Genomic DNA, 23,709 nt, shown 5'->3' on the forward strand with positions numbered 1-23,709 from the left:
AGTTGTCTCTAACAACAGCTTAAATCCTGAAGCAATATTAATGTATACACATGTAGAACTGCATCTTGGATGACTTTTAATATGATATATATATTTTTCAATGTAATTTAAAGTCCTGTTCAGAGAAGAATGCTAGCTGTGTTTGTCTTGCCTTTTCTGAGTCAATCATGAAATCACCTCATGAATTAGCTGAGCAATAGTAAGAATGAGGAAATTGTTTCTTTCTGCTCTGCTCAACAGAGATAGAAAGGTGAGTAAGTTCTTTCCACCAAATGGCTCAAATCACAATGCCATTTCCTGCTTCATGCTGTGCCCATTTAGTAAAACTGAATTGGTCATCATGTTCTTAGCATTGCTTTTCAGAGATGTCATACGCACTGCAGAAGAGCTGGGAAGGTAGCTGGTTGATCTCTCTTGATAGGACTTCCTCCTACAGCAGAGCTGGCTATTGAAATGCCTCCTGAAGTTTTCGCTGAGTAGATAAAGAGCAAATGGATTGACACAAGAATTGCAAAAGCTCAGAACACGGGCAAGTAAGGTGACAATCATGTGGCCTAGAGATGGGTCAATCTCATTATAATTGAAAGACCTATACATGTAGAGAATGTGATTTGGAAACCAACAGAAGACAAAGCAGCCCACAAAGACCAGCACAATTTTAGCCAGGCGCTTCCGTGTTTCCATCTGCAAATACAAGGAAACAGTCCCATTGGTTAAAATGAAAATGGAACCATCCGCATGCAAAACATCATGGTGCAAAAACAGTAAAACTTACCATGGCAAGCAAATGCATCCAAAAATACAAAAGTTATTTTCCTCAAAAAAGTGATGATTTCAACAGTTTGACAAAGCCTATTTTGGTCACTATACACTTTCATCTAAAAATACGTGACAGCCTCTACAAGACTGGATGATAAATTATTAATAAATGGCTATGTCTTCATGTTAAAACTGTGACCTATGAAAATTGTCTCTTATTTTCAACTACTTTCCTGTTGCTTACAGTCTTAGTGTGTTCACTTTAAATATAAATCATTTGTTTGTATTAAATCCACTGAATTAATGAACCACACAATATGCTTACGATTAGATTTTTTTTAAATCAGGGTAATTGAAATACAGCATGACTTTTTAAATCCTTATTCCACAAAAACAAAAACAAAAACTTGGGATTTAAACTTCTGACTCACATAAATCAAAACCATCTGATGTAACTATCAATCCTATAAGTATTACTATGTTAGAGACCTTTAAAAATATAAAGACATTTTCTTTCTTTTCATAAACTTTACATACTATGCTTACTGTTTTATAACAAAATCTTCAGGAATGTGATAGACAAAATTCAAATATTGGAAATAAATCTTTTAAATCTAAAAGTCATCTTCTAACATCTAGAGTCCAAGGTTTAGCTCATATTTGTCTTATTTTCTTAAATATTTAAATAAGGCCACATGAGTATGAAAACTTAATGTACCAAAGGATATTGATAGTAGGCAGAATGATATTTTCTGAGCTAAAACTATTGATAGTGAGTTAGAACATGCCAAAGAAAACTGTAGGGAGTGGTGATGGGAGAAGCAAATAGAGGTGTAGTAAAGAGGAGGCAAGCAAAATGTGGTACCCCAGATGTATCCTGGTGGCATGAATTAAGCAACCTGGCAATATCAAGGAGCTCAACTGTGAAATTTGTATTATGAAGCAGTGTCCACTCTAGCAGGTGGAGGATGGTGCAAGAACTTCACGGCAGCCTATACTTGGAGTCTCAAATGCACAGGCAGGCTTTTGGCATTGAGGTTATTTCTTAGCTGATAACAAGCCTAGTTACCCAGCCAGAGTTTATAAGTTCTAATAAAGAAATTCACAAAAACAAGGCAGCACTAAGGCCACTTTAAAACACCCAAGTGGAGGTGGGAGGGTAAGAGGAACTCAATTTTAAAAGCCAAAGCAAAAACTCAAATACCCTAACTGAGATACAAATTGGATCACAGAACAAAGGAACAAGCGCAGTGAGCTTATGACCTGAATTTTTTTTTTTGCTTCAATGATGGTAGATATTTAGATAATAAATCTATAAATTTATCTGCAAGTACTTTAGTGATTGGTTGATTTTTTAGCTTTTAAAGATGTGGATTTCTGATGTTGATGGTCATCAATAAATAGAAGTTACCTTCTTGAAATGTGATAATTTTCTGGTTTATTTGTGTTGTTTTTTGCATGAACATTTGCAGATAAGGAAAAGCCTTCAAAGACATTAAATTTTAATAGCTCTAAGCCCAGATGGGAGATAAGCTGGACTTCAGTGGACCTCTACACAGCTATAACATGGCGGCATATTGCACATGGCTCCCCTCCTCCTCTCGGCACAACATCCCTTCTAGTTCAGGCTAATGCAAATCCCAATGCCCTGTGACTCTTCTAATCTTTCACGGTATTGAGAACCCACGAAATAGACCAGAAAATACCAGTTACTGCATCTGACCGACACACCCAGAACACAAACACACCTACCAAGCTTACCTGTTTTTTAGTATGTTCATTGCATTCTCCAGGAAGATTATGTGCACTTTTAATTAAGGTCTTTGCAATATGATAATAATAAACGCTAATAACAGCAAGTGGTATGAGGAAATAGACCAAGAAGATGAGCACTGAATGAATCTTTGGGTGTAATTCATCCGTCTGAGGGTAGGGTATACATGCCGTGAAGTTGCCATTTTCCAAGCTATCGATGCGCGTTACTTCCGAAAACACGGCTTCCGGAACCGCCAGCAGCAGGGAGATCACCCAGATCCCCACCGCCTTCACACAGGTCCGCAGCACCGCTCCGGATGTCTGGATGTCCATGGGATTGACAATGGCTCTGTACCTGGAAAGACAACACGCCTCACATTACTCTCTTAGAAGGAAAATGTAAGGGGAGGGAGAAAGAGAGAGGAAGGAAGGGAGGAAAGAAGGAGGGAGGGAGGAAGGAGATCCTACTTGCTAATATTCCATTATCCCTTAGCTGTTTTGTAGTGTATGGAATACTTCAGATCTCCGATGTCTGTCTGTCTACAAGTCATTCCACTGCTTATTAGCACAGAAGACAGGAAGAGAAAGGGAAAGATTTTAAACTGTCATTCCCCAAATTGCATTGATTTGCTTACCTCTTTCACAAATCTTATTCTAAATCAATAATACTACAAAGTATCATCATTTATTGAATATTTTTATTTAAATCATTACATTTTCCAAAAAAAGCTATCACTACTGAAATTGCTATAATATACAATAACCCTAAAATATAAAATGTCTACAAAATAATGTTACTAAGTTCTATCTTGATACTCTTCTTCAACTTTTGAGCCTGAGTCACCCACATTTTTTCCTGAGGACATCAGTAAATCTTATAGACTAATCTAGACTGGGATTTCTGCCGTAATTCAATCACAAGTACTGAAAGAACTGAGGACGAAGTAATGTTCTATCTTTGCAGCTCAAATTTATTTCATTTTGAGACCTCATGAAATCTTCTCTTCCTATATAAAACTGTTGTAATGGTACAAGGAACCACACTCCAGGACACAGGGCTTAAACGATCCAAACGGCTAACTCAATCACACACTTAAGGGTAATAATAATGCAAACAAACCAAAATTATATGTGAACATCAAATCATTTGTATTTTTCTGAAAGTATTTCAGGTTACAGTGTACCTAGAAGGTTAACACAATACAGTAAAAAGTGATTTTAGTCAAATCTGAACCATTGTCTCATCTCTGATATCCTTTAGAAAATCACTTAAGGTCTTCTTCATCTGTAAGGTGGGGAGAAAACATTTCTCTTGAAGTTTCTTGATTATAAAAAAAAACAGAAAGAGCACCTATTACTGTGCCTGCCAATTGGCAAAATAGTAACCATGCCATGATTCTCTACCTTCTCCTTATTTACATTTGACTTAGTCTGGTGTCCTAAAAAATTCAGAATATTTCAAGTACCATAACAAGCAGGTAAGATCTTCTGAGGTTCTGTAAAGCTGTTTCCCATTGCCCACAGGAAAGGAACAGCTCCCAGCCTCAGGGGAGCCTGTCTTCCTCCTCCTGACTGGCATCAAGTGTCCTTCCCAAGCTCTCAATAAGAGAAAGTCCATATTTTTATCTAGAGAATCTTCTCATGTATAACAAGAAACATATAAATTTTAAAGTAGAACAACAGCAAAGGGCCTCAACACCAAATTAAATAAAGTAGCATGCATAATGCGTTTATTTTACCCAGACTTTGCACACAGCAGAACATAGTAGGCATGTGTTCCCTCCCCATTCTGCTTAATTGCATGTTCTTAAGAAACTAAAAGGAGAATTACAATCAGTAACTAGAATGAGCTATTTGTTTCTGTTTCTTTTAAATTTTTTATTAGATTAATACATTCAAAGAGGTTTTTGTTTTGTTTTGTTGTTGTTTTTGTTTTAATCAGAGAGCACTATGAGACGATAAAGAAAAATAGAAGCCCCTGATTTCATTTCAGGTCCTGCTCCTGGATTGAACCAGTTTCACATCATTACCTCCGTATGTCTAAGAAATGTCCTTCTGCCACTGTCTCTTGAAATAAATATTATCGACATTTGTCTTGACATCCTGTTACAGAAGTGGAAAATTTTCTCTCTTATACCACCTCTATTCCTCCCATTACCAACTTCCTGATTTAGTATGCTATATTAAACGTTTATAAGAGAGTCACTATATTGTTATTATGAATAAACAAGTATCTCTCACTGCAGGATTAAGTAATATACTATGTTATCTTTCTTAAACATGTCTCTGATTTACCTAGAGTTGCTACTTGATCATTGCTTTGTTTGCACAATTTTCCATGTTCCTGAATTTACTTTTTAAAAAAATGTTCTTCTACCACCTTGCCGAATAATTGGAGTCCCAGTGCTTGAATCTCAATTCCTCTTTCTTCGTTTTTTTACTTTAACAAGCTCAGCTCCAACTTCTTTTTGGTTTTACTTTCTACGATAATTTATTAGCTTTAGCTTCCATTCTTTCTTCTGATTCTTTAAATTTCTATTCTCATATTTTTATTTTCTAGAAGTTCTTGTTTTCATGTCACCCTTTTGCATAGGTCCTATTCTTATGTTATGAATATATGTTCTTATTATATATGTATGGAAATAATTCAGAAAATTTTGTTTACTGCTCTTTTATAGTATAGTTTCAATAATAGCTAACAATAATAGTAGCACAGCTTCTCCAAAGTTTCGAGCAAAAAATTTTTTTTCTCATAATAAAATCCAAGTGAATAACTTGATCAATTAACTAGCTTTCCTTGTTAGATTGTTAGAAAACTCAAAGAATATTCTGAACTTTCCTTTATGGATTTTAAAAGGAGGAAAACAGGGGCACCTGGGTGACTCAGTCAGTTAAGCATCTGCCTTTGGCTCAGATCATGATCTCAGGGTCCTGGGCTCAGGTCATGATCTCAGGGTCCTGGGCTCAGGTCATGATCTCAGGGTCCTGGAATGGAGCGCAGCATCAGGCTCCCTGCTCAGTAGGGAGTCTGCTTCTCCCTTTTCTTCTGCCTCTGCCCCTGACTCATGCTCTCTCTCTCTCCTTCAAATAAATAAATAAAATCTTAAAAAAAAAAAAAAAAGAGGGAGAGGAAAACAAATGTCACTCCCCTCCCCTTATTCCCACCCCATATCCAACCAGGTAAACATAAAGCATGTTAGGGAAACTGCGAAGAGGAATGAAAGTTATAACTCTTTCATTCTGACAAGATTGCCATAGTAGAGCTAGCAACAGGTCTAGAATTCTTGATTTAGGAGAAGTAAGAAACCTAGTGGGGGTGTAAGACATGGGTAGAGAAGGCCTTTCCAACAGGGACGATTCCTGGTCATGTCCTGCAAGAAAGGGAAATACACTTTGGATCTTTCCCTAAATAATATACATGTGATGGAAAGGGGAGTACTGACAATTCTCTAAAGCCAGAAATTACAGTTTACAACAGATTACTGAAGTGTCATTATTAGTACTTAAACATCACATAATTGTCAGAGAATAAGTTTTACATTAATGTTTCATGTGCATCTTTGAAAGGAAAAAAATCAAACAATACAGTACAAATTAGTATGGACATGTTTAATCATTTTTCCTTCAAATACTTATAAAAATGTAGGAATGAAACAGTCCCTCAGTTTGCAAACTATGTCATTAAATTTAGTAGCATAATACATATGTGTGAAAAGTTTTTTTTTCTTTCAGATAGTCTCAGAAAGTTATCCCTAATGGAAAATTAGAAAATAATTAATCAAAAGGGATTAAAGAAAACATAATTACCATTCATGTGTTAAATATTAATAAATAGATATGCTTCTTCATTAATTTCTGTTTTGAATCTTGCACTTATCACATCTGTGTATAGTCTAAATTTAATGTAAAGGGATAATGGAATATAATCATATTATAAAATATATAATGAAAATTAGATCATTTTAGCTTATATGAAGTTATCTAAATATTTCAAAATCTCCATCTACACATTTCTATAAACCTATTAGTTATGTTATCCATAGTTTCTTTTCTTTTTCTTATCATACTTTCATTTATCAGAGGCCAACAAAGAGTTAAACGTGAACAATCTGACAAAGGCGAAAAGGTGTTGTGGAAGCAAGAGAAAGAGAAAATTTCAAAAAGAAGTATAGACCCTCTGTGACAAATACTCTAAAAACAAAAACGGAAACCTCCTTTTGCTTACCGTAGTATCTAAAGTGCCTAACACAATGCCTGACCCATAGGCATTTCTCAATGAACATTTGTTGAACTGATAAGGAAACGTGGTCTAAGCAGCAAGGAGAGCACTTATGAAAAGCAGTTTTGGTAGAGTGCGGTGGTCATCGGATATTAGGTTAAGGGGAGAATGGACATTAGAGATGGAGACACAGTCTAGTCCAATAATGCCCAAGCTGGATCAATATTCAGAATCATCTAGAGCTGAAAACAGATAGAGTATTAGGTTTCTCCCCAAACTTACTGGCACAGAGTCTCTAGGATGCAAAAATGTGAGGTTTTGCATTTTACTAAGATTTTCAAATGATTCTGACTATAAACCAGGTTTAGAAATCACCTTTCAAGAACATTGACTGTGGCAGTGAGCATCTTTCCACAAGACCCTTGTGAGCTTGTCTTGTGCAAAGGACATACATTCATCAATGGAGAGTATCTGGAATCTAGCGAAAGTTCAGTGTTAAGAATTAGATGCCTGCCTTTTATAGTATGTCACATCATGTTTTCCTTTTTTAAAAGATTTATTTGTTTGCGAGAGAGCGAGAGTGCATGCAAGCAGGGGGACGGGCAGAGGGAGAGGGAATGAGAGAATATGCAAGCAGACTCCCTGCTGAGCTTGGAGCCTGACACAGGGCTCCAACCCAGGACCCTGAGATCATGACCTCAGCCCAAATCAAGAGTCGGCCATTTAACCAACCACCCAGGTGTCCCACATCATGCTTTTTTTTAATTTAAATTCAATTAGCCAACATATAGTACATCATTCATTAGTTTTTGACATAATGTTCAATGCTTCATTAGTTGCGTATAGCACTCAGTGCTCTCACCACATCATGTTTTAAACATATTTATAGCTTATAGCAATAAAACTTATTGTGAATTTATTATTTAAAAATATCTATTCAAGATCATAACAGAATGGCTAAAGCAATAATCTTTTAAACATAATGTAATAAGTGGGATGTCACTTTGGAAAGGATGAAAAATACCATATTCAATTAGAGAGGGCTCAGCAATTCCATTTTTTCTCTACCCCTCTCCCCCAATTATTTTGTTCTTAACCCATTAAAGTGTATGATTTAAATGACATATGAAAGTGTCGCAAGAAGGAGAATGACAATGACAGATAATGTTGTTGAAGGCAACAGGTTGGAACTAGCCAGTCTATGATTAAAGGAATTGGAGAAGGCCTATACAAGGTAGAGAGCTCATTTTCATTCATTTTACAATAGGCTCATTTTGTTCTCCACTTCAGTGCCTATTATCTAATAATTAACTGCGTATGTGAATAAATATTGGTTTGAGTGAATGGGTTATTTGTCATCCTGACACACAGTTGACATAGTATAAGTAGTTACACAGCTACATACTGTTTAAAAATGCATATTATGTCATTTGATAAAATTATCCCGTGCAGTAAAATTAATTAAAGTACCCATTTTACAGAAAAATTCATTGAGATTAAGGGATTAAATGATGTTGAAATGATAGCCAGTAGGCAGATGACTCAGGATTCACACAAGACTATCTTGTGACTTCAGAGTCTATATTTTTTCAGTTTATGGCACATTGCAGAGGAAGCAACTGAAAAATTAAGTGCTTTATCTATTCTACTTATTTTTAGACATTTGATCTCCTTGTCCTTTAAAAGTCAGTGGTATTTTTAAATGGAAAGTCTTGACTTATGTCTGTAATCACGTTTTCTCAATTTAATGATCATTTTTATGGGAGAAACTAAGCCTCAATAGTACTAGCAAGTAACAGTTCATTTTTTTAAAGATTTTATTTATTTATTTATTTATTTATTTATTTATTTATTTATTTATTTATTCGACAGAGAGAGAGAGAGAGCACAAGCAGTCAGAGCAGCAGGCAGAGGGAAAGGGAGAGGGAGAAGCAGGCTCTCTATCGAGCAGGGAGCCCAATGACGTGGGGCTTGATCCCAGGACCCTGGGGATCATGACCTGAGCTGAAAGCAGACGCTTAACCATCTGAGTCACCCAGGCACCCTCATTTCCTATTTTGTGAGTCATCTCTAAAAACTGCATTTTCATCAAATCCATGTAAATACCTACAGTCATTTCCAGGTCTACTCTCATAATCTAAAACTGGCTTCTCGTGAGATGTTTAATGCTTGGTTGTCTCTTAAAATGTGATTCTCTTCCAAAAATTAATTTAAATTAAATCACTTATTAAAATGTTTGTTTTCAAAATAATCCCCCTTAACTTCCACAAATAATAATAAAAGTAAAGAAGGTCTACATTGAAAGTTGAAACAATATTCTTAATGAAAATCTGCAGAAGACAGGAATCAAAACCTTAACGGCAAATAGCTGCATCAAGGGAAGGGCTAGGGATAAATAAGTGGTTATCATTTATTCTTGTTCCCCTTGAGGATCCATGAGTAACTGGAAATAGAAAATACTGCCTAGAAATCTTATCCAGCAGAAGGAACAAAAGATAAATAAATATTTCTTTTAAAGTTGCAAGGTGGAGGGGGCCGCCTGGGTTGGATAAGATAAGCATCGGACTCTTGATTTTGGCTCAGGTCATGATCTCAGGGTCTTGAGAGCGAGCCCATGAGCTCCGCGCTCAACGGGAAGTTTGTTTCTCTCCCTCTCCCTCAACCCCCCCACCCCGGCTCATGTGCACACACGCAAACTCTCTCTCACTCCCTTTCACTCTCTCTCTAAAATAAATAAATAAACCTTTGGAAAAAAAAAAGAAAATTAAATACTGCCTAGAACCTCAATAAATCGTAGCACTCACAAAGATAGGCTATGAACTTAATAACAATGAATATTTTGTATAAATAATTAAAACAGTAAGTTAAGAGATAGCTCATTAAGTTTGAACCTAGCAATATTAAGCTGGTTCATCACTTTGAAGCCTGGATCGAAACTGAAAACAACATTGATCAAACAGAAACAAATAAGGATACAGGAACAAAAACAACAATAAAAAGAAAAGGAAATATAATGAAGACATGTAACTTTTTGTATAGAAAATAAAGGAATGAACTTTCCAAATACCAGTGGTCAGTATATTTGGGATGTGGGTGGAGTTCTCCATAGAGCTGAAAATAATCTACTGGTTACATAAATATTATCTAAAACCTACATATTGATTCTAAAGTAAACATAATAATGAAAAGTAAATACACAACTATAGCATATAACTATCTTGTACTGAATATTGAATCAACTCCTTCCAGAAGGGAATCATCTACACCTCATATCAACATCTAATTTTCCAGAAATACAATAAATAAGCCAGTCAGGACTAATTAAAAAAGTGTAAGAACTTATTGAATGGAATATTATACAACCACAATAAAGGATAAGATCATGCCATTTGTGACAACATGGATGGACATAGAGGGTAATACACTAAGAGAAATAAGTCAGATTGAGAAAAACAAATACCATATGATTTATTTCATGTGTGATCCTGACAAACAAAACAAATGAATAAAAAAATCGAAATGCAGAATCAAACCTACAAATACAGAGAATGAGCTAATGGTTGCCAGAGGGAAGGGAGGTGAGGGGATGAGCAAAATGGGTAAAGGAGGGAGATACAGCTTCCAATTATGCAATGAATGTCACAAGAATAAAAGAAACAGCATAGGGAATATAATCAATGTTACTGTAATAGTGGTGCATTGTGACAAATGGTAGCTATGCTTGAGGTGAGCATAGCATAATATATAGAGAAGTTGACTCACTATGTTATACATCTGAAACTAATATAACATAGTATGTCAACTATACTCAGGTTTTAATTAAAAAAAAGGGGGGGGCGCCTGGGTGGCTCAGTCATTAAGCATCTGCCTTCGGCTCAGGGCGTGATCCCGGCGTTCTGGGATCGAGCCCCATGTCGGGCTCCTCCGCTGGAAGTCGGCTTCTTCCTCTCCCACTCCCCCTGCCTGTGTTCCCTCTCTCGCTGGCTGTCTCTATCTCTGTCAAATAAATAAGTAAAATCTTAAAAAAAAAAAAAAAAAAAAAGAACTTTCCGAGAATGAGAAAGTAAAAATGCAATTAAAAAATTTAAAGACCTTGGAACTGGTCAACCCTCCTGAGGAATCAGCAACTGGAAGAACCAAAGTAAATTGTCATTTTTGTTCCTGAAACACACAAACAGGAACCATACTCCTGAGACAACTAACAATATGGGGAGTGCTGTTGAACTTCCCTATCTGACCTCCTGACTCAGCCGGAGTAGATGGGCCCCTATTTAAATGTAGCACCACAGGCAAAAGCCTGACAGGTACATCTTAGAGAGTCTTTGTTCCCACTGAGAAGTGGGTCCAATAGAATCAGCATAAATTATTAACTGAAAGTCTTGTCTGAGATGTTGCAACATGGAGTAGAGCGATAGGTAGAGCCCCGGAGACAGAACTCACCATCCAGCTGCCTCACCAATACTAGTGTCCCTTCCCCCTTTTTGATCTTTCTCCCTCAATATCCAGGTAGGGAAATAATAGGATCCCAGCTATAGACCCTCAGCTCTACAGTTGAGGACATTATTCTTAATTTGCAAATGAAGAAAATAGCCGCCTTATGAGCATGTGTTTTGCACCATCTTATCATCTTCTCCAACTAGAACATCTGAACTCAGCAGATGCAGGACTAGCACCCACATGCCTGGTGCATTCCTTCTTACTTACAGTGTGTCCCAAAAGTGTCAGATCAAGGTGGATGAATAATCTTCAAAAACTATAAAGTAATATATAAATTATGGCAGTAGTGTGAATATTGTAAAAATTACACAGTACCTCCAACGTGCGGGATTCCTTCTAAAGAGAAGGAAAAAGGGACATAAGCTAGAAGCATTTGAGACCAATGAATAAAAAATATCTGACTTATTGGAGTCAAATATAGCAACTTTTGTTAGTTGGTTAGGCGTCTGCCTTTGGCTCAGGTCGTGATCCCACAATCCTGGGATCCCATTGGGCTGCCTGCTCAGCAGGGAGTCTGCTTCTCCCTCTGCCCTTCACCCCCCTCATGCTCTCTCTCTTCTTTTTTTTTTTTTTAAGATTTTATTTATTTATTTGACAGAGATAGAGACAGCCAGTGAGAGAGGGAACACAAGCAGGGGGAGTGGGAGAGGAAGAAGCAGGCTCCCAGCGGAGACCGCCGGGATCACGCCCTGAGCCAAAGGCAGACGCTTAAGGACTGCGCCACCCAGGCGCCCCTTCTCTCTGTCTCTTGCTCTCACTCTTTCTTGAATAAATAAATAAAATCCTTAAAAAAATTCATACATATGAATTCAAATTAAAAACTAATAATGAAGAGCAGGTTATAATTTACCCTGTTTTATGACTTGATAAAAATAACACTGAGCACTTCTTATGGACAAATTGTCCTTTCCGCATCAGCAGCTAGAAAACTTGCAGACAAACCTGTGACTAACAGTTTGTGATAGTATAGGTTACGTCATAGTCCTCAACTTTTATTTTTCCTCTACCTGGGTTTCGTCCCTTTTTTATTTCTCTCGTATGTTGTTTGCATCTTTATTTTTAAGCTCTCTTAAATTCTTTTAGAGCAAGTAGACAATAAGAAAGTCCTCACTCTGGTAAAATGCGTTATCTGTAGGGCAAGTGGGGAGTATTCTCTTAGGGAGGTATGGCTAGTCTGAACTCTCCAGAAGAGTTTAGAAATACACTCAAAGTGCTACGGTCCGCACAGAGAAGCAAGGGCTTCTGGGTATACTACCCAGGGCTCTAGACCAAAGAAGAAGCATCTGCAGTTGGGGCCAGCTGGTCAATCAGTACCTGAGCTTCAGTCAGGAGTTTGGGTGAAAACCCTGGAAACAGATCATGGCATTCCTCCCCACCTCCATCACAGGACTGAGACTCATAAAAATGCTTCTGGCAGCCTAGAAAGTGTTAGATCCAGGGCCTACATTTGATCTGTTTCACTATTTTAACAAATAATTATACTGAAGAGAATATCTGTTTGCATGGGTATAATATCCAAGTAATGTTATTGATTCAACTAGCTCCATTATGGAATTAAATCTGATTATCTTAACCAGCAAACAAAAGCTTAAAACCATTTATTTATTAGCACTAGAGTCAGATTTGGTGCAAAATTATTTTTGCATTCAATCCAACATTGCCTATTTAATATCAGAAAAACAACATAACCGGATACATTAAATTCATATTAATCTCACTTTTATTAATTTATAGATTTGTAATATTTAATTTATAAATGCATTTTAGTTAACACATAAAAAAGAATAAGAATTGATATCTAGTTTTACATTTGTAAATATATAAAATTATAAATAAAGTTTACAGTTCAGCGCTAAGAATTGAGAAATTTTTCCTGTAAAAGAAAAAGAAGAATTCATTCTTAAAAGTTATTTGCATTTTAATTAGGGGCTTTTAGAGGCCAAAGGTCTTCAAGAATCAAAGAAATTATATTCTAAGCTTGGAAATGAAGCTACTGTAACAGACAGTGAGTGACGGAGAGATCGAAATGCCAATCATAATTATGTTCATGGGACTTCACCCCCTCGGTATCACAGCACACATGTGAGGGTGTGAGAGTGTGTGTGCGTGTGTGTGTGTTTTGTTTTGTTTTGTTTTGGTTTTCCTGTTGCTACAACTACTACTGAATTTTGACTTTGAGATGTTTCTTTTATTTTACAATCACATTTTATGATGTTCTTTGCTTTTGTTGAATCTAATGAATCAGCTTTTGCAATCATTTTTTCTTTTTACTCTTGGGTGCTTTGTTTCAAACTGAACTCAGTCTACCATTAGTAGGAAAAATCATTAATAATTTCTTATATTTAGAAAAGAAATAATGTGGCTTAATGGTGAAGAGTATGGGCTTTGAACTGAGCCCAAATGCTGGCTCCGTCATTGTGAGATCATTAAAATGTTGCTTAATTTCAAGACTTAGTTTTCTTTGCTTTAAAATGGTATTAATATTAATACCTCCTTCATAGTGTTGTGAGGGTAATGAACTCCCATACAAAAGCATAGTGCTAAGCGAGATTAGTCTTCTACTTGTTATCAAATTCATAGGAAATCAAAACATTTGCTTAAATAAAATGTGAGGAGATCAAGTACTTATCAACACTTAATTACTATGTTCTTTTTTTTTTTAATAATTTTTTTCCAAGATTTTATTTATTTATTTGACAGAGACAGCCAGCGAGAGCGGGGACACAAGCAGGGGGAGTGGGAGAGGAAGAAGCAGGCTCCTAGCGGAGGAGCCTGATGTGGGGCTCGATCCCAGAACGCCGGGATCACGCCCTGAGCCGAAGGCAGACGCTTAACAACTGCGCCACCCAGGCGCCCCTAATTACTATGTTCTGGAAGAAAAGTACAAGTGTAGACAATATATAGGAAAACATTTCCAAACCATTTTAATTGAATATTGGAATGTATTGGGTCGTTTCATCACCACTGATTCCAGTTCCTTGATTTATAATTCTAAAACACACACTAATAAGCAAGAGTAGAATCTGGACCAAGTAAAAGAGGCAACCCACCTTTTTTTATCCTTAGTAAGTTAACTGTGCTGCATTTACAGAGTACTCAACACACGTAACAAACCGAAAAAGTCAGTAGGTACACGAGGAATAGCAAGTTCTCTCAGCTTGGTCAGAGCCAATTTACCTGTGGGTCTCCATGATAATAGATTGAAAAAAAATGGTGTGAAATAAACTCAAGCCTTGGATCTTGCTACTCATAGAAATAAAAGCACAATGATAGTAATTTTAACTACTGTTAGTGATGACTATTCGTTAAGTTTTATTCTAATCATTAAGTAGAATTTTTTTAACTTTCTAATTAAAATGGGTCCTATAAGGGGGGCGCCTGGGTGGCACAGCGGTTAAGCGTCTGCCTTCGGCTCAGGGCGTGATCCCAGCGTTCTGGGATCGAGCCCCACATCAGGCTCCTCTGCTGTGAGCCTGCTTCTTCCTCTCCCACTCCCCTGCTGTGTTCCCTCTCTCGCTGGCTGTCTCTGTCTCTGTTGAATAAATAAATAAAATCTTTAAAAAAAAAAAAAAAAAATGGGTCCTATAAGGAAGGGCAGCTAAACTAAAAAGTCACATTTTAATTATAGGATTCAAAAAAAGACTTCATAAAAGTTAATAGAAATGGTATCATATTAGCAAGCTGAGGTGCATACATAACCCAAAGTCAGCTATTTTTATAAGAATGTGGTTTTTAGAAAGAATATGACACACACCAAAAAGCTGATAACACTTGGTTTAAAAAGACAGAAGCTCTCAACTCCGCAATGATCATTGTCTTTCCTTCATTGAAAAATGGCTCTTTAATGCCAGAGTGATGGAAGGGTATGGTTACAAATACCAGGAAATTTAGATGGACTCATTTTCCATTAATAACAACATGTAAATTGAAGAAGAGGAGAGTGAACACCACCTTAATCATCCAAGTCCAGTTGTTTGTCTAAATAGCTGAAGTTCATACCCTGACCCCAAGGGAATTAGACCAGGGCTCCATGCACAGTTGCCTAATTGGATATTTTGTCTCCACCCCCATCCAGACATCCCTCCTGCTTAAATGCTTGAAAGCATGATGATAGGGAGACTGAGGTAGGGGCAGTGGACCAAGAGTTAGCAGGCCTGGATTCTTCTCTCTGTTCTGCCAGGGTAACTTACATTCCCTGGGCCTCAATATCTTCACCCAGAGAATGACATAGTTGAAATTAGCTGATCCACAAGGTAGGATAATGGACACTTCCCATGATTAAAATATGCGAAAAGCAGATTTGATATCAAAAATGTATTTTTACACACCATTTTAAGACACTAAAATTTGGTACCTACCTGTTGGGGGGCGTCACTTGACTTGAGGTATTAAAACAAGAATGTGAAGTCATCTGTCTGAAGAGTATTTACTATTGTAGTTGTTTGACTTCAAATAAATAACAGAATTTAGTTAATAAGTGTAAACGATATTTCCCCATATTTGAAAAAAAACCTCAAAATCAAACATCTCCCTAATATTAAGTCAAACATTCTTACCAATCAGGTTATTAAAGTACTGAATAAGAAAGTGCACTTCTAAAATTCTGGCACACAAGAAAAGCTTCTACATAATATTTGCACTGTTGCCCAATTATTCTAGTTTTTCTATGAAATAGATAACAAAGATTTCCAAAGTGTGTGCAGGGGAGGAGGAAGACTAGAATGTGCAATCTTAAAATTACTTTCCAATTTTAAAAAAACAATGTTAATTATTTTAAAAGTAATAATTTTCTTATATACTTTTTCAAGCTTCACAGCTCAGTCCGTTTTAACTCCTTTTACTCCAATTCCCACATACACTCTCTCTCTCTTTCTCTCTCTCTCCTTGCCCCTCCCCAGCCTTTCCGAACTCCCCTTTTTCCCTCCAGGGGCACTCCTACCCTTCTGCATCTCTTTTCCAGACCACACCACCACCACCTTCGCCCTTACCTGTCTGCGCTGAGGGCAGTGAGAGTGAACACGGAAACCCCCACGGAGGTGAGCTGGATGACCGGGATCAGTTTGCAGCCCACCTTCCCGAACATCCACTCGTCAAAGAAGTAGCGCGAGGCATCCACCGGGACGCAGGTGAGCAGCAGCAGCAAGTCCCCGGCGGCCAGGTTAGAGATGAAGATGTTGGGGACGCTCCTCATGGCGCTGTTGGTGATGAAGATCTTCACCAGCACGATGTTGCCCAGCAAGCCCACGGTGATGATGAGCAGGTGGAGGGACGGGATCACGCAGCGGATCGCGAACTTGGCGCTGGTCCCGTCGGAGGCGGGCAGGAAGTCCCGCTCATACACCCCGGGAACCAAGACGCTGGGATTCTCGTCCGCGGTCTGGGAGAGGTTGCAAAGAGACTTGGGGGGCATGTTCTCCTTTCCAGAAGAGTCCACTGGAGTTTTCATGCGCCTGGGTGCCCTGAAAAGTGCAACACGCACTTGGGCTTAATCAATTTCCCTCTCACAGGAACAAGTTTACTGCCTGGGGAGAGCTAGTCACACTGCCGCGTCCCAAAGAGGACCGGGCCTTGGTGAGAAGTCCGTTCACGCTCCGGAGCTTCACTTCTGGAAGGGGCGCATGGGCGCCTGCTGGCTCCAAATTAAAAAAAAAAAAAAAAAAAAAGGCAAAGCAGTTGCGTCTTTGTTCTAATCCTCAGTGGTTTATTTTCCTTTATAGCTAGGGGAGAACAGTCCTTTTGCGAACAAAGTTTTATCCCTCCGGAATTAATAAAAGTACCTGTCCGACAGTTCTCAGGGAGGGGAGGAAGTCATCCTGCCGCTGCCCAGCGAACCTCAGCTGAAATCCTGGGAACTAGCGGAGGGGCGGCTGGCACTTTGCTCTTTCCACAGCTTTGCTCCTGTGTCTGCAGCTCCTGCTGGAATGTATGGAATTGAAGGGGATCTGAGTCCTCTCTCTCACTCTGTGCCCCTACATAGTTCCATCCTTACCCGCCTCCGAGCGGGAGGAGCCCCAGTGTGCGAACCTCCTAATTCAGGGGCTGAGCTGGCAAGGCTGGAACACTGAATTTGGGAAAGAGAATGAGCGACAAAGGATGGAGCAAATGAATGGAATTCCCTCCCCACTCTTCTTCCTTGATCCAATTTTTTCACCCTAAATAGGGAAACTCTTTCCAACATCTGGCATATTAGTTTTAAACATATTTTATTGAAATATAGAATGCATAAGGTACACAATTCTTCGATGTTTAGCTTAATCTAACCACCATTCAGAACCTACAATCTAACCACTATCCCTTGAAGTGACCACTATTTATTCTGCCTTTTATCATCTAAGATTAGTTTGCTGCTTTTGAGCATCTTATAAAGGGAACCATTAAGTATTTAATCTTGTGTCCAGTTTCTTTCACTCAACATTATATCTTTGAGGCCCACTCGTGATTGTGTGTGTAGCATTTTTCATTGCCGCAGAATATTCCAGTATAAATGTACCACTGTATTTATCCCTTCTAAAGTTGACATTTGGATTCTTTACAGTTTTAACTAATTTGGACGATGTTTCCATTAATATTCTTTGCCTGTCTACTGGTGCACATTTGAATCCCAGGTGTAGATTTTTTAGATCACAATGATTGAATGTGTTTAACTTTAGCAGAAATGGACAATTTTCTAAAGTGAATTCTAACTATTTTTCTTTTGGAAACTTGCTGGATAATATCTACTAAGGCTGAACATATGAATGCCCATGACTGAGCAATGCTACCCCTAAATATATACTCAGTACAAATACAATGCACTATTTTTTTAGTTTCAGGTGTACAAGAGAGTGATTCAGCAATTCCATACATAACTCAGTGGTCATGATGATAAGTGTGCTCTTTAACCCCATCACCTGATAACGCTATTTTAAATAGGATGTTCCCAAAACCAAAATGACTTTCCAAATTAACACCATCTGAGTTTAATGTAAACTTCTCAGAAGTAGCACAGTTCTGAAGTTAGCCAAATAACACTCTTCATTAGAAATGACATTAGGCTGGTTCTTGGTTAATAAAGAATTAAATTGTGTGATAAGAAGAAAATTAGTCAAGAACTACCTACAATGATCTAGCCATGAGCTGATGAAGTGTGCCAACCCATTTCTAAAATATAAGCAATTTTTCAAATATTTCTGGCCAATAACAGCATTTAATTATCATAGTTTCATTAGACAAGATTTGCACTACAGTCAGTTTTATATTTTCTAACTTGATTATAATTCCTTATCATAGTCTTCTTGGATTTCATTACTTACTTTGCTATTAGGTTAAGGTTGGCTAAATGTAGTTAAGTTTGAAAATATGTATATAAATCACTTTTATATATATATCAAGGCAATTAATATTACATATAAGTTGAGAATTTCTCCGGGAATTTTATCTTCAAAGTTATTTAAATTGTATCTTTTAACATCCATTCTTATTATGCAAAATAAGTTAACTAGCAAATCAATCTTCTATATTATGAAATCTCTCACTTTCAAACTGCAATTATCCCATTCTAATCTTTTTTATATGAAAACATATCGTAGTCTAAATTGCTGTATGAATATCTGTATTCTCCTCTGACTGTGTCTGATGATCCTAAGCATTTAGATGAGAAAAATGTTTAGTCTAAAAACTGGATTAATAAATATCCAATTGCTTGGCATTGTAGAAATGAGGTATCTAGATTATTGAAATTTTTGCATTTTAAGTGAATCCATATGTATTTACTCAAAGTCTTAGGTTCATGAGATTGGAGAGTGTAATGAATGCTTTAATAATAATAGCCTTACTGATATTTTATTAAAATATTATAAAGTTATTATACTTATGTATGTGTTATTTAGATATATCACAAAATTACATATAGGTGCACGGGTATTGTCTCATTTGTATGGGGACAATTTTTTTTTTATTATAGTCAATGTTCTATACATCACATTAGGTTCCTTAGAGTTACATCTAATTTAATGTTTATAAGTATTCTATGAGGTACATATTTGAGTCTTAATTTTACATATGAGATGATCAAAACTCATAGAGGCAAGATAACTTGCTTAATTTCCTAAAGAGTTTAGTAAAACTGTATTTTGAAGCTTATTAAATTTGACTTCAAAGTCCACTGTAACTCATTCTTCCAAGAGAATAAAGTGTGGGAAAAAATGTGATTTCTATATAATTGAGGGACACCTTTTTAATACTGAAGAATTCAATGTTTATAAAATATATAATATACATTTCATTGCCCTAAAATGAACAAAATCTATTCGGAAGTATATGTAAACATTCTTTGTTATTTAAAATTCATGCAAATAAGCTGGAAATCAGAACCAAAAAGAAAAAAAGAAAAAATCAGTCAATGGAAACTAAACCAATAATGATACAGATGATACAGTAAATAGATAAGGATATTAAAAATGTAACTAAAACCTTATACCATGTGTTTGAGAAGGAAGAAGAAAACATTAGCATTAACACAGAGAAATAGTGACTATAAAAAGACATATTCAATTTCTACAGAGGAAAAAACAATGTCTGTGATGGGAAATAAATTTTATAGGATTAAGAGCAGATCAAACACTGCAGAAAAGATCAGTGAATTTGAAATGTAGTAATAGAAATTATCCAAAATAAAATACTGAGAGAAAAAAAAAACTGGAAAAAAAAAAAAAAAAGAACAGTGTATCAATGCACTGAGGGAAGCATTCAGTGGCCTAATCTTTCTGTAATTAGGTTCCTGAAGGACAGGAGAGAAAAAAATTAAAATAGTGGCTCAGTATGTTTTCACATTCGATGAAAGCAAATACCAGGCGGAAGAAACATGAAGAAAATTCTACGAAGAAGAGAAACTGGAAGCTTTCCCACTAAGATTGGGAACAAGGAAAGGATAATCTCTTTCACTACTTTTATTCCACATTGTACTGGAAATCTTAGCAATGCAATAGGGCAAGAAAAGAAAATGAAAGGTATACTGATTAGGAAGGAGGAAATGAAACTGTCACTGTTCAAAAATGGCATGATTATATAGACAACCCAAAAAATTCAGCAACAACAAAAACTTGCAACTAAAAAGCAATTGTAGCAATGTTGCAGGATACAAGGTTAATATATAAAAGTCGATTGGTTTTTTATATACTAGCAGTGAATAAGTGGAATTTGAAATTAAAAATGCAATACCAGTTACCCTAGTATCCCCAAAATAAAATACTTGTACAAATCTGAAAAAAGATATATAAGATCTATATGAGGAAAGCTATAAAACTCTTATAAAAGAAATCACATAAATAAAGGAATGAAATAAATGGAGAGATATCCACATTCATGGATAGGAAGACTCAATATTTTTAAGATATCATTTTTTCCCAACTTGATCTACAATGCAATATCAGTCAAAATCTTAAGTTAATTTGTGGATATTGACAAAGTGAATCTGAGGTTTATACAGAAAAGCAAAAGACCCATAATATCCAACAAAATATTGAAAAAGAACAAAGTCAGAGAACTTACACTACCTGACTTCAAGATTTACTATAGAGCTACAGTGATCAAGACAATATGGTATTGGCAAAAGAATAAACAGATAAATCAATGGGATAGAATCAAGTGTGCAGAAATAGGTTCACATAAATATAGTCAACTGATATCTGACAAAGAAGCCAAGGTAATACTATGGAGCAAAGATTGTCTTTCAGCAAATTGTGCTAGAAAAAAAAATCCATGTGCAAAAAAAAAAAGAAAGAAAAAGAAAAAATCAAGACGCAGACCTTATACCCCACACAAATTAACCATCAACCTAAGTGTAAAACATAAAACAATAAAACTCCTAGAAGTAACATAGGAGAAAACCTAGATGACCTTGGATGCAATAATTTTTTAGATACAATATCAAAAGCCCAATGCATAAAGAATCAATAAGATTGACCAAATTAACGAGTTGAAATCATATACTTCTGCTCCGCAAAAATACAGTCAAGAAAATGAGAAGACAAGCCACAAACTGGGAAAAAAATATTTCTAAGACATATAGCTGGTAAATGATTGTTATCCAAAAATACTTAATACTCAACAATAAAAAAACCAAAAAACCCAGTTAAAAAGTAGGCAAAAAATCCGAACAGATAGCTTTTCCACCCACTACCCCCTCCCCAGCACGCCTTCTGGCTGCATACCACTTACTTCCAGCTGTGAGCTCCTGCTAGGCTAGCACTACCATCAACTCTCTCCAGCCATTGTCATGATCATCTACTGGGACCTCGTCAGCCATGATGAGCTGGGTTGTGCCTGGAGGTGGAGGGGAATATGGCCAGTAAGACAGTAACTCTGATGAGTCGCTCATTGGTGAACCTGCCTTCACTGCAGGCCCCAAGGGCAAACGTACCCAAAGCACAGGAATCACTGGTGTTGATATTGTCATGAACCATCACAAGGAACCAGAGTCACAAAAGAAACCCCCAGGAAGTACATCAAAGACTATATGAAATCAATCAAAGGCAAACTTAAATTAATGACCATAGTGAGTAAAACCTTTTATGACAGGGGCTACAGGACAAATCAAGCACATCCTTGCTAATTTCAAAAACAACCAGTTCTTTATTCATAAAAACATGAATCCAGATGACACGGTTGTTATCCTGGAGCACCATGAGGATGGTGTGACCCCATATGTGATTTACTTTAAGGATGGTTTAGCTGTGAAAAAATGTTAACACATTTGGCTACTACTTTGGATGTTATCACCTGTTGTCATAACTGACTGCTGCTTTTCATCCACACAACACCAGGACTTAGACAAAGGGACTGTTGTCATCTTGAGCTCTTCATTTATCTTCACCTTGATTTATTCAGAGCAGAGGCATTGTTTTTAAGGGAAAAAAATGTCATGTAGGTTGTCAAAAAATAAAAAGCACTTAAATTCAAAACAACAACAACAAAACAACGAGATACCAGTACACACCTATTAAAATGGCCAAAACCCAAAAAACTGATAACACCAAACAATAATGAGGATGTGAAACAACAGGAACTCTCATCTATTGCTGCTGGAAATGCAAAATGCTCCAGCCACTTTGGAATACAGTTTGGACTTTCTTACAAAACTAAATATGTTCTTACAAAATGTATCAGTTGTACTTCTTAGTATTTACTCAAATGAATTGAAAACTTAATGTCCACACAAAATCCTGCATATGGAAGTTTACAGCAACTTAATTCATAATTGCCAAAACTTGAAAGTAACCAAGATGTCCTTCAGTAAGTGGACATATAAAATATGGTATATACAGACAATGGAATGTTATTCAGCCCTAAAAAATGAGCTATGGGGGCACCTGGGTGGCTCAGTCAGTTAAGTTACTACCTTCGGCTCAGGTCATGATCCCAGGGTCCTGGGATCAAGCCCTGCATAGGGCTCCCTGCTCAGCAAGGAGTCTGCTTCTCCCTCTGCCTCTCACCCTGCTCATGCTCTCTCTCTCTCAAATAAATAAATAAATATAAAAAATGAGCTATCAAGCCAGGAAAAGATATGGAAGAAACTTAAATGCATCTTACAAAGTGAAAGAAACCAATCTGAAAAGGATACATATTGTATGATTCCAACCGTGTGATATTCTGGAAAACACAAAACTGTGGAGACAGTAAAAGGATCAGTAGTTGCCAGAGGTTACCTTATGAAGGATGGAGAGGAAAAGAGGCAGTGCACAGAGACTCTTGAGGATGGTGAAACTACTCTGTATGATATTGTAATGGCGGGTGCATGCCATTATACACTTGTCAAAAGCCATAGAAAACACAATGCCAAGGGTGAACTCTAATGTAAATTATGGACTCCGGGTGATAATGATCTGTCAATATAGATTTATTAATTATAACAAATGTATCAACCCATGCAGGATGTTGATAGTGAGGTTGTGCACACACGAGGGGAGGGAATGTAGAGAAAATCTCTGTAACTTTCAATTTTTGTGTGTGTGAATCTAAAGCCACTTTAAAAATTGCTCTTAAAGGGGCTCCTGTGTGGCTCAGTCAGTTGAGCGACCAGCTGTGGATTTCAGCTTAGGTGGTGATCTCAGGGTTATGATCTCACAGGTGGTTAGATGGAGTCTTACCTGGGGCTTTACGCTCAGCGGGGAGTCTGCTTGAGATTCTCTCTCTCCTCTCCCTCTCCCCATCCTCCTCCACACTCTCACTCTCTAAAATAAAGAAAATAAAGCTTTTTAAAAATTGCTTTAAAAATAAAGTCTTTTTAAAACAAAATAGGATAAAATCGTATTTAGTTATAAAGTGCTGCATGTTACGTAGATACTTATGTTTGTAAGAACTCCTTGATCGAATTATCTGTTCTATATTTTAATGTCAAAAGAAGTCTTATTTGGGATTGGTTTTGTTTTTTTAAATAAACCCTACTTATGACTTCAAAAAAGGTACCAAGGTACATCATAATCAAAACAGCATTCAGTGAG

General features: G+C 36.8%; 1 protein-coding gene and 1 pseudogene across 1 annotated transcript; one reads left to right on the plus strand and one right to left on the minus strand.

Moving 5' to 3' along the window:
• Positions 1–282: 282 nt before the first annotated feature.
• Positions 283–16,640, minus strand: NMBR (neuromedin B receptor). The gene is made up of 3 exons (XM_045810124.2): positions 16,219–16,640; positions 2,521–2,869; positions 283–684 (listed from the first exon to the last, which is right to left on the minus strand). Exons 1-3 carry the CDS (start codon positions 16,638–16,640, stop codon positions 283–285), a joined length of 1,173 nt encoding a protein of 390 aa, XP_045666080.1.
• A 3,432-nt stretch (positions 16,641–20,072) lies between these two features.
• LOC123800432 (translationally-controlled tumor protein-like) lies at positions 20,073–21,957 on the plus strand (annotated as a pseudogene).
• The last annotated feature ends 1,752 nt before the right edge of the window (positions 21,958–23,709 follow it).

This window comes from Ursus americanus, chromosome 11, assembly GCF_024610735.1.
Source record: "Ursus americanus isolate L20-20 chromosome 11, mUrsAme1.1.p, whole genome shotgun sequence".
Lineage (NCBI taxonomy): Eukaryota > Metazoa > Chordata > Mammalia > Carnivora > Ursidae > Ursus > Ursus americanus.

Coding starts and splice junctions, on each gene's coding strand:
- NMBR (XM_045810124.2), bottom strand. CDS start 16,640: ATGCCCCCCAAGTCTCTTTGCAACCTCTCCCAGACCGCGGACGAGAAT. Junction 2,870..16,218: donor ACTGCCCTCAGCGCAGACAG/GTAAGGGCGAAG, acceptor TTGTCTTTCCAG/GTACAGAGCCATTGTCAATC. Junction 685..2,520: donor ATGAACATACTAAAAAACAG/GTAAGCTTGGTA, acceptor TTGTATTTGCAG/ATGGAAACACGGAAGCGCCT.